This window comes from Microtus ochrogaster, linkage group LG4, assembly GCF_000317375.1.
Source record: "Microtus ochrogaster isolate Prairie Vole_2 linkage group LG4, MicOch1.0, whole genome shotgun sequence".
Taxonomy (NCBI): Eukaryota; Metazoa; Chordata; class Mammalia; order Rodentia; family Cricetidae; genus Microtus; species Microtus ochrogaster.
In genome coordinates, this window is record NC_022030.1 from 20980936 (window position 1) to 20991378 (window position 10443).

The following is a 10443-nucleotide window of genomic DNA, read 5'->3' on the forward strand; positions in this document are numbered from 1 at the left end:
TGAGACAAGGTCTCTCTGTGTAGCCCTGGCTGTACTGGAACTCACTCTGTAGATCAGGCTGGGTTCAAATTCAGAGATCTACCTGCCTCTGTCTCCTTAGTGCCGGGATTAAAGGAGTGTGCCACCATGCCCGGCCTGGGTTTCAAAACACTCAAAGTGATTTGAAAAGGAATAATATCTAAGGCTTTTCCTTTTTTATTACATTTGTTTGTTTGTTTATATTCTGGATGCATGTCAGTGGACACAAGCACACCACAGCTCCCCCACGGAGGGTGGAGAAAAACTCGCAGGAACCACGTGAGATGGAATCAGAGGGCCATGCTGGGCCAGTCTCACCCTCCGCTGGCCCTGGGAGTGCTGGCCCTGCCCCTCAGTGAATGCTGCAGCAGCAGGAGAGCTTCTGCTACCCACACTCAGGAGAGATTGGCGACCCTAGTAGCATGGGCATAGGGAAGCTGACTCTGCCCCCTCCTCATGGGATAGGCATGGTGGTCTGGTCTGACCAACTCAACTACCACCCAGGCCCCCCCCTGACGTCTACCCCATCCAGGAGCTGCTGGAGCTAGTGAAGGGGCTGGTCCTGTGGAAAGACACCTGAAGGATCTCCATGACCCGGGGATACCCCAGAAGAGTTCCAGTGAGGATCCAGTGAGGATGTATGGACTAGAAACCAGACTCACTGCCATGAACACTGGCGAGTAGAGCTGACTGAACAAAAGGGTACACTGTGTGACTCACTGTGGATCCCAAAGCCACCAGGACGAATGAAGGAAGAGGTGTAGGAGAGGCAGGAAAGAGAGGAACAAAGATATTTCTTTTCTTTCTTTTTGTTTGTTTTGTTTATTTTATTGGTTTAGTTTGATTTTTTTTTTAAATTTTCATTTGGGGGGCTGGTGCAGGGGGAAGGCATGGAGAGACTGGAAGGTGAGCAGAACTGGGGTGCACAATGTGAAATTCTCTGTGAGTTTGAGGCAAGCCTGGTCTATAGAGCAGGGTCCAGGACAGCTGAGGCTACACAGAGAAACCCTGTCTCAAAAGAAAAGAAAAAAAAGAAAAAAGCAATGACTTACCTTTGCTTTGTATTCAAAATCACATTCAAGGAAATCTGGAATCCTCAAAGTAATGCATTTAAAGAGTTGTGGAGCTAAATATGGTAGTGTGTGCCTCTAATCCCCACACCCAAGAGGCTCAGGCAGGGGAATTAGCAAGAGTTTGAGGCCAGCATGGAGTACACCATGAGTTTCAGGTAGCCTAAGCTAAATCTCAAGGTTGTCTCAAAGATAAGTAGGTAAATAACCATCGATGGACCTTGCACTATGTCAACGTAACAGTTGACATTATGACAATTCCAGTAGAAAAAAGAAAAAGAAAAAAAGACAAATTCATTCATGGCTTCATTTACAGAGAAGAATCGCTGGGCACTGAGGTAAACCCTACTAGATTAGTGAATGTGGTCACTGAGCACCGAGTTGGAGATAGAGTTCATTGGTGCAGTCTTTGCTTAGTAAGTGCCACAGAAACACTGACGCAGCTCAACTGGTAAGTGCTTGTCTTACAAACATGAGGTCCTAAGGTCAAAGCCTAGAAGCACACATGTGTGCAAGCACACACACACACACACACACACACACACACACACACACCATATTCTCTCCTTTCACCATGTGTGGGCTCCAGGGCTCAAAACTCATCAACTCTTTTAGTCAAAAGTATGTAATTTAATAATATCAAATAGATTCATCTTTATTATTACTGCCATTGTTGTATTGTGTGTATGTTCATGTGTGTGCAGTACCTGCAGAGGCCAGCAGAGGGCTTCAGATCCGTTGAAGCTGAAGTTACTGGGAACTGCCCAGCTTGGATGCTTGGTGTTAAACTCCATCCCTCTGCAAGAGAAGCAAGTGCTCAAATATGGAGCCATCTTTCCAGCCCCTAATTTTGTTTGTTCTGAGACAGGGTCTCACTCTACAGCCCAGGCTAACCTGAAACTCACTGGGTAGTCCAGGCTGCCTTTGACTACAGTGAGTGTCCTACCTCAGCCTCCTGAATGCTGGAATTACAAGCATGAGCCGCCACACCCGGCTAAGGTTTATTTCTGAAAAGTAGAACCTTATGACTCACTCTGACCCTCATCATGACAGACTGGTCAGGGGGAGGGGCCTCACAAAGGGATTCTGCGTTCACTCTTTTACATTTATTTATTTTGTGCTGGAAGGGGGTGTGGGTACTCGCATGCCATGGCACTGATGTGCAGGTTGGGGGACAACTTGCAGAAGTCGGTTCTCTGCTTTCACTGTGTGGGTTCCAAGTATCAAACTCAGTCTGCCAGCCTTAGAGGCAAGCATCTTTACCCAGCAAGCCATATCACTGTCCTTATAGTAAACATGCCGGGGATATATTGATTTTTGAGTTTGTCTATTTGGTGTCCCTGGATGTGGGTAAAGATCTGAAATTTTTGGGAGCATGAGTTTACCTGTATGTATATATGTGTGCCATACGTGTGCCTGGTGCTTGTGGGGTCCAAAAGAGGGCACTGGATCCCATGACACTGGAGATAAAGGTGGTGAGTGCTGGGGACTCAATCCCAGTCCTCTGTAAGAGCAGCAACTGCTCTTAAGGACCAAGAGATTGCTCTAGTCCAGTGGTCCTCAACCTGTGGGTCACTAAGCAGGCGTTTACATCACCATCCACAGCGGTAGCAAAACTACAGCTACGATGCAGCACCTCTGCATTAAAGGGCTGCAGTGTTAGAAAGGTTGAGAGGCGTTGTTCTGGCCCCACTCTGTTTTGAGACAAAGCCTCACGTAGCTCAGGCTGGCCTCATACTTACTGTGTCACTGGGGCTGGCCTTGAACTCTTGATCTTACTGCTTCCATATTCCAAGTGCTGAGATTGTGTCACCGCGCCTCTCTTAGACTTTTGAAATTAAAACTCAAGGACTGGAGAAACAGCTCAGCAGTTAAGTGCACTAAGCTGCTCTTCTAGAGGACCCGGGTTCAATCCCCAGAACCTAGCTCACGACCATCTATAATTCTAGACACCCTCTCTGGTGTCTGTGGGCACTGCACACACATAGTGCACACACATAGTGCACACACATAGTGCAGCCAAAACACCCATACACATAAAAATAGAAGCAAATTTTTTGTTTGGTTTGGTTCTTCAAACAGGGTTTTTCTGTAGCCCTGGCTGTTCTGGAACCTGCTCTGTAGACCAGGCTGGTCTTGAATGTACAGAGATCCACCTGCTTCTGCCTCCTGAGTTCTGGGGTTAAAGGCGTGCACCACCACACCAGGCAATAGAAGCAAACTGTTTAAAAAATAGAATCCCATTCTCATTTGATATGTGTCTCAGGTTTTTAAAATCTGCAGCCATTCTCCATCGTTTTGTTTATAATATTCCGCTTCATTTAATTTAGTCTTTACTTTTTATTACGTGTGTGTGTGTGTGTGTGTGTGTGTGTGTTGCTTCTCTCCTTCTATCATGTGAGTCCCAGAGATTGAACTCAGGCTGGGAGTAGTTGCCTATACATGCTGAAACATCTCACTGATCCTATTTTACTTCATTTCCCATTTAACAGTCTTGCTATGAAGCCCAAGCTGGCCTCAAATGCAATATCCTCCTGCCTCCATCTTCTGAGTGCTGGGATTCTAGGTATGCGCCATGACCCTCCACTTATCATTTATATTTTTAATAAACTGGGTCACTTGCCCTGTGTAATTGTTTATATTCTGGTTTGACTGTGGGTATCTTTGTGCTGTCAATCAATGTCCTTTCCTTCCATGAATCCCCCAGAAATTGGAAGCCGGACTAGATGCAAGCTCATTCCAGCAAAGAACTCCTTGTTGTTTGCTGGGCGGTGGTGGCGCACGCCTTTAATCCCAGCACTCAGGAGGCAGAGGCAGGCGGATCTCTGTGAGTTCGAGACCAGCCTGGTCTACAAGAGCTGGTTCCAGGACAGGCTCCAAAACCACAGAGAAACCCTGTCTCGAAAAACCACAAAAAAAAAAAAAAGAACTCCTTGTTGGAGGTGCTACACCTGTGATAAGCTACCAGACCCTAGCACGACTGATGCCATGATGGAAGTCCTGTTCAGGTTGTAGAACTCAACAGTAGACTGCACCACCTGCCGAAATGGAAACAAAGACCTAATCCATTGAAATCCATGGTTCTGGGAAGGTCTCTAAATGTACTCACCTTGCTTTTTGGCTTCTGCAGTTCCACTTCTGACTGAAGTATGTCAACCCAGGACCTGAGTTTTGTGCTTAGAAGCTCATCCTTAGAAAGGCTCAGGGCTGCACTGCGGTTCTGAACACGCAGTGTAGTAACCAACCGGCTAGTAAAGACTCTCCATTGACTTAAGCCCATGTTCTGGTTGTTTTCTCTGAAGGCTACTCCACAACATGCCCTCTCATCGCATCACGTGGCAAAGACACATCTCATGTGTCATAAGAGTAAAGACTGGTATGTGTGGGTCCTGGTGTCGCCTGTCAGGAAGTCTCCCACCAATGGAGGATCAGGGAGACAGATCATGGGGAAAAAGGGCCTGCCACCAAGCCTAACAACCTGAGTTGTTCAATCCCAGGGACCCACATGGAAGGAGACAAGTGACTCCTGTAAACTATCCTCTGACTTCCACGAAGATGCAGTAACATGTCCCACACACACAAAATAAATAGAGAAAATGCTGAAAAAATTAAACACAATCAACGCAAGACCCAAGGAAGACTGAGGGTGTAGGCCAGTGAGAGAGCACTTGTATGGAGCGGGTGAGGCCATTCATTTTATTTCTTGATTGATTAAACTTATCAGTTAAGCATGGTGCCCCACCCTTGTAATCCTGACACCTAGGAGGCTTAATAGGAAGATCAATAAAAATAATTTAAGGCCAACCTGAGCTATAATGTAAAATATTGTCAAAAAAAAAAACCCCACAAGGCTTGGTGATGTAGCTCATTGCTATAGGTCTATGGTAGAGCCCCTGCCTAGAATCCCCAGTGAGGGGCTGGGGTGTGGCCCAGTGGTGGAGCCCCTGCCTAGAATCCCCCAGTGAGGGGCTGGGGTGTGGTTCAGTGGTGGAACCCCTGTCTAGAATCCCCCAGTGAGGGGTTGCGGGTGTGGTTTATCCACTCAATCCACATATTGCCTTATATGGACTTACTTGCACAATTAGGCCCTAGGTTCAGTTCCCAAAACCAAAGAAATAGTAATCAATAAACAAAACCACATCAAATCCTGTTTCCCCCCACCCACCCCCCACCCAAACCTACTCTGGCCTTCAGAAGAACCAGTAAGGTCTTCTCTGGGCTGAGACTTTTCCTGACCCTTCCTGTGCCTGCTCCAGTCTGCATTTGCTCCAGCCCCCAATGTGTCTCCCTGAGTTCCTCACACCTGCCTCTGAGTCTTTGCACTGGCTGTTTCCCCGTTGCTGGGATGCTCTTGCCACGTGGCTTATTGATTAGTCCTTCGCTCCCCAGGTTAACCTCGGGGAGGCCTTCCTTAGCCACAGCTCTAGACATAATACTCCCATGCCTGCTTTTCCCTCCCCTAAGCTCTTTCCTCACAGTCCAAGCTACTTTCTCAGAAACACTTGAATAATTGCTTTTCTGTCTCTTAAGGATGGGAGATCCTGGGCTGGAGAGGTAGCTCAATGGCTAAGGGCACATGCTGATCTTGCAGAGGACCAGGATTCCATTCTCAGCACCCACAAGGGGGCTCACAACCATCTGTAACTCCAGTTCCAGGGGTTCCCATGCCCTCTTGCGACCTCTGCTGCTTCTGCACCCACATGGTACACAGAGATACTGAAGTCAGGTGCGTGTGTGTGTGTGTGTGTGTGTGTGTGGTGTGTGTGTGTGTGGTGTGTGTGTGCGCGCACACACACACACACGGATACACATGAAAATACATGAATATTTTTAATGAAAGCAAGAATAGGCACTCTGCAAAGACTGACTTGCCATGATCTCAGCTCCTAGTGTCAAAGGCATTTCTGTCCATCTGTCTCTAATTTTTAAAGTTTTACTATTAAATTAATTTTATTTCATGTATGTGAGTGTTTTGCTTGCATATTTGTCAGCACATGTTGGAGTTCAGAAGAAAGGGTCAGATCCCTGGGATTGGGGTCACAGACAGTTGTCAGCCGCCATATGAATACTGAACCTGGGTCTTCTGCAAGAGCAACAAGTGATCCTAACTGCTTGGCCAACTCTTTGGCACCCATCTTCATTTTCTAAAACTCAGTTGAAGGCAAATTAAAGCCACATCCAAGGCACAAATACTTTGTTGTCGTTTGTTGTTGAAACAGGGTTTGTATAGCCAAGGCAAGCCCCAAACTTTCGACGTAGCTGAGGATGACCTTGAACTCCTGATCCTTCTGCCTCTGCTTCCCAGGTACTGTAGATTGTAGGTGGACACCACAATAGTACACCACACCTGGCGAATAGTTTTGATCCTGTTTGCTTTTGTGAGCTGGTCTCCCTATGTAACAAAGGCTAGCCTTGAATTTGCCAGCTTCTTTTCCTGCCACAGCCTCTCAGGCCCTTCAGCGAGTGGTTTCACAGGTTTAAATTAGACATGAATTCCCACTGACATAAAAAAAATTGTGTGGGGTGTGTGTGTGATGTGTACACATGTATGTGTATGTGGGCCTGCCTCCATATACACAGGATACATGTGCCCCCCTGCGTGTGTGTGAGGTCAGAGGTAGAGATCAAACATCTTCCTCTTTCTCCACCTTATTTTATTTATTTAATTTTTGCTAAGGGTTGTTGTGTTTTGTCTGCTTGTAGGGCTGCACACCAAGTGCGTGCCTGGTACCTGCAGAGGCCAGGAGAGGGCGCCAGATCCCTCTGGACCAGATGGTAGTGTGTGCTGGGAACTGAACCCAAATGCCCTCCAGAATGTGATCAGTGCTCTCAACTGCTGAGTCACCTCCTCAGCCCCTCCACCTTATTCTTCGAAGTAGGGTCTCTCATGAAACCTAAGGATCACAGTTTCAGCTAGAATGGCTCACCAGTGAGCCCCAGGGATGCACCCATATGCATCCCCACTAGGGTTACAGGCAATCACCACCATACCAGGCTTGTGCACAGTGCTTGCCATGCAACGAGTCAGCTCCCCAGTGAAGCAAGCACTTCCCCACTGAGCCATATCCCCAGCCCTGGGATGGACTTCTGAACCCTAGAGATGCCATCTTTATTAGCAATGCTGTGTGGCATGCCTTTTCCGTGGGTTACAGTGACATCCGAGCTATCCCCAACCTGTCCTCCCAGAGCCCACAAGTCAGAGAGAGAGAAGAGACAAAACAGAGAATCATCCAAGGAACCCATAGTGACAATCCACAGGAAATGCTGCCAAAGAAAACACAGGGCAAACTGGGCTCACGCCTATCAACCCAGTACGCTGGAGGCTGAAGTGAGGGGGACCGGGCATTTGAGACCAGCCTTGGCAACATAGGGAGACCATCTCAAAAGAGGAAAATGAAAGGCGCTGAGCGTGAACAGCATATTGTGAGAGTGGAGCTAGAGTGTGTGTGTGGGGGGGGGGGTGTTGGAACAGTAGGGAGGGGAGAAGGCAGAAAGGATTGTAGAGACTCAGGACAACGTGCTACAGAAGGATGCTCCAAGGCCTGTGAAGTGAAGGTCTGGGGTGGGAAGAGGAAAGCTGACCAGGGAGCGGAGGACAGGGTCCGGTGGGTAGGAGGGGTCTTTGTAAAGCAGCAAGCGGGGATGTGACTGGGGTGGGGAGAAGAGGGGATGGGAGAGGTAAAGGGTCAGATGTGGGGTTAGAAAACACCCTGTGACTGCTGGGTGGGAAACGTGGTGGAAGGACTCATAGACTTAGGCCACCCAAGGAGGAAACCACAGCTGGGATCCAGGTGGCAGAGGACGAGACGAGGGTGACATTGTGGAAAGGGAGCCAAGTAGAAGAGAGGCTTGTAAACTGAGTTCTTCATGGAACCTTATAATGCCAACTCCATATAACCCACGTCCAGTGTTCCTAGGACCCCAAGTCCAGACAGGTGGGTGGGTCCGAGGCTGGCCAGTCACTAAAGTGAGACAGAAATAGAACGATGGTTAGGGTTAGGACCCTGAGTGGGCAGTCGGGGAGCTTGGAGTTCATCCTCAGGGCACTGGGGAATCATGGCTAGAGGTCAGACAGGGCTAGCCATGGTTAAGGGGTGGGGTCTGTCTCTGAAACATCCTTCTAGATCCTAAGCAAGAGATGGATTGCAGGGAGGGAGAGCAGAAGGAGGAGAAAGTAGCGGATGTAGAGAAAGGTCAAGGAGGAGAGATACCAGGAGGTAACACAGCATTCTGAGGTCATCAAAAACAGTTCCTGGAGAGATGGCTCAGTGGTTAAGAACACTGACTGCTCTTCCAGAGGACTTGAGTTCATTTCCCAGCACCCACATGGTGGCTAAGGACTGTCTGTAACTCCAAGATCTGACACCCTCACACAAACATACATGCAGGCAAAACACCAATATATATAAAATAGGAATAAATAAACCATGTCTGTCTGTCTGTCTGTCTGTATGTATGTATGTATGTATATAAATAGGTCCAATCAAGCAGCAACCTGGTTAACGGAGAAGAGAGTTAGATGTTAGAGGCTTTCTGAACACACCCTCTATGGCAAACACCTAGAGACACAGTAGACATTGCATGGGAGCCAGAGAACTGGCTCCAGATCTGCAAGGGCTGGATGCAAGGTTCCTCCGAGGAGGAAGGAGCAAACAGCGCAAGTGCAGAGAAAGACAATGGGATGCCAAAAATCCTGGGCACCTTGTCAGCTGGGCTACCCACGTGCAAGGAACTGCACTGCACTTTGACCTAGATCATTCTCGCACTGGCCTGCTACTTTAGCAGGGGCTGTCCTCATTCCCATCTTACAGCTAGACACACTGAGACTCGGGAAGATGGGCGTTTACCCACTACCCATAGTCGCATGGCTGGGACAGAGCTGGAATTCCCACTCCGGTCTGCAGCCACCTCTGGATTCCTGTTTCTGTGTTCAAGTGGGCTTCGGTGGCTGAGAGGGTTGATGTCTCCTTAGATGCGTGCCCCCACCCAGGGTCCGCCCATCCCGCAGTGACCCTCCCATTTGTCGGACTTCTCCAGCATGCAAACGCCTGACCCAGCTCATGTGAGGGCATATGTGGACAGGCAGCATGCCATTGCGTGTCTCTACCTGTCCCAGCTTCTGTGTCAGTGCCGAGAGAGAGAGAGAGAGAGAGAGAGAGAGAGAGAGAGAGAGAGAGAGAGAGAGAGAGAGAATGTGTATGTCCTTGTTTAAGCTGCTGTGAGTGTGAGGGGAGTGAAGGGAGGCCTGGGAGGCTGGGCTGAGGGTGGAGGCCCGAAAGGGGGGGCGTCTTGGACTGAGAGGAGTGGAAATTCTGCAGGAATGTTTACCAGACCCTGTGAGAGTCCAGGGGGACAGCGCCCATTCTCCTAACTCACTAGCCCAGGATCGGCCCTCAGCCACCATCAACCACAAAAGTCTTCCACCTCCCCAGCCCCTCTCCAAGGCGCCAAGGCCCCTTTAAGACGAGGCCGACCCAGTACTCTTCTCTTTTAGTTAACCCCTCCGAGTCCCAATGGCCCCTGGGCTGGGGCCCTAGTGGGCGGAGGCGGAGGGGGAGCCAGGGGCGGGGAAAGAAGTCTGGGAGGGAGAGAATGGGGCAGGGTAGCCGGGAAGGCAGCTAGCTGCGGAGGAGTTGAGCCAGCCGAGGGGCTCCCGCTGTGCCAGGCGGGCAGTGCCAAATCCCTGGAGCCTAGAGCTGGGGGGAGGGCCGGGGACAACCCGGCCCTGCCCCCTTCCCGAGAGAGGTGCCCATCAACTTCGGAAGAAAGTTTGGCATCGATTGCAGTAGTGGTGTCTTGAGGATGGGCAGGGTCCCGCTGGCCTGGTGCTTGGCGCTGTGGTGCTGGGGGTACGCGGCTCCTAAGGGTGAGTGATGGGGACTCACTGAGGAGTGACACCCGCTGATGGGACACAGGGCAGGGGGAGTGAGCGGGTGGGGGCTGGCTGGCAGGTGTTTGGGGTGCTGGGCTGGTTTAGGGAGTTTCCTTAGGACGACAGAGAGCCGACTTGCGGGAGATGGGGGGGGGGACAGAAAGAAACAGACTCGGAGCATAGTGGAGGGGTAAGAAAAGCAACCGAGAGAGGAACAGAAGGATAAGAAACAGAAACTGGGAGGGTCAGGACCAGAAGATGGACTGGGCAGAAAGACAGATGGAAGAAGCTAAGGGAGGGCTGGGGACTGATGAATCTGGGTCCTGAGGAGAGAGACAGAACTGGGGTGGTGGGGGACAGATGGTAGGAAAGGGTCTTTCCCTAACAAAGATAGAGACAGGCTGGAGAAGGGGGGCTTGGGAGTCCTGGGGCCCCCTAGTCACTGCCGTCCCCCTCCACCACTTGTTCTTGCCCTGCTGGAGT

The 10443-nt window shown here is 49.8% G+C and overlaps 1 protein-coding gene across 1 annotated transcript in view; it reads left to right on the top strand.

Moving 5' to 3' along the window:
• Nucleotides 1-9684: 9684 nt before the first annotated feature.
• Axl (AXL receptor tyrosine kinase) overlaps nucleotides 9685-10443 on the top strand; it is a 30978-nt gene continuing 30219 nt past the window's right edge. The window contains exon 1 of the mRNA XM_005361169.3: nucleotides 9685-9954. Within this exon, the coding sequence (XP_005361226.1) occupies nucleotides 9891-9954 (64 nt within the window). The 5' untranslated portion in view covers nucleotides 9685-9890. The remainder of the gene's footprint in view (nucleotides 9955-10443) is intronic.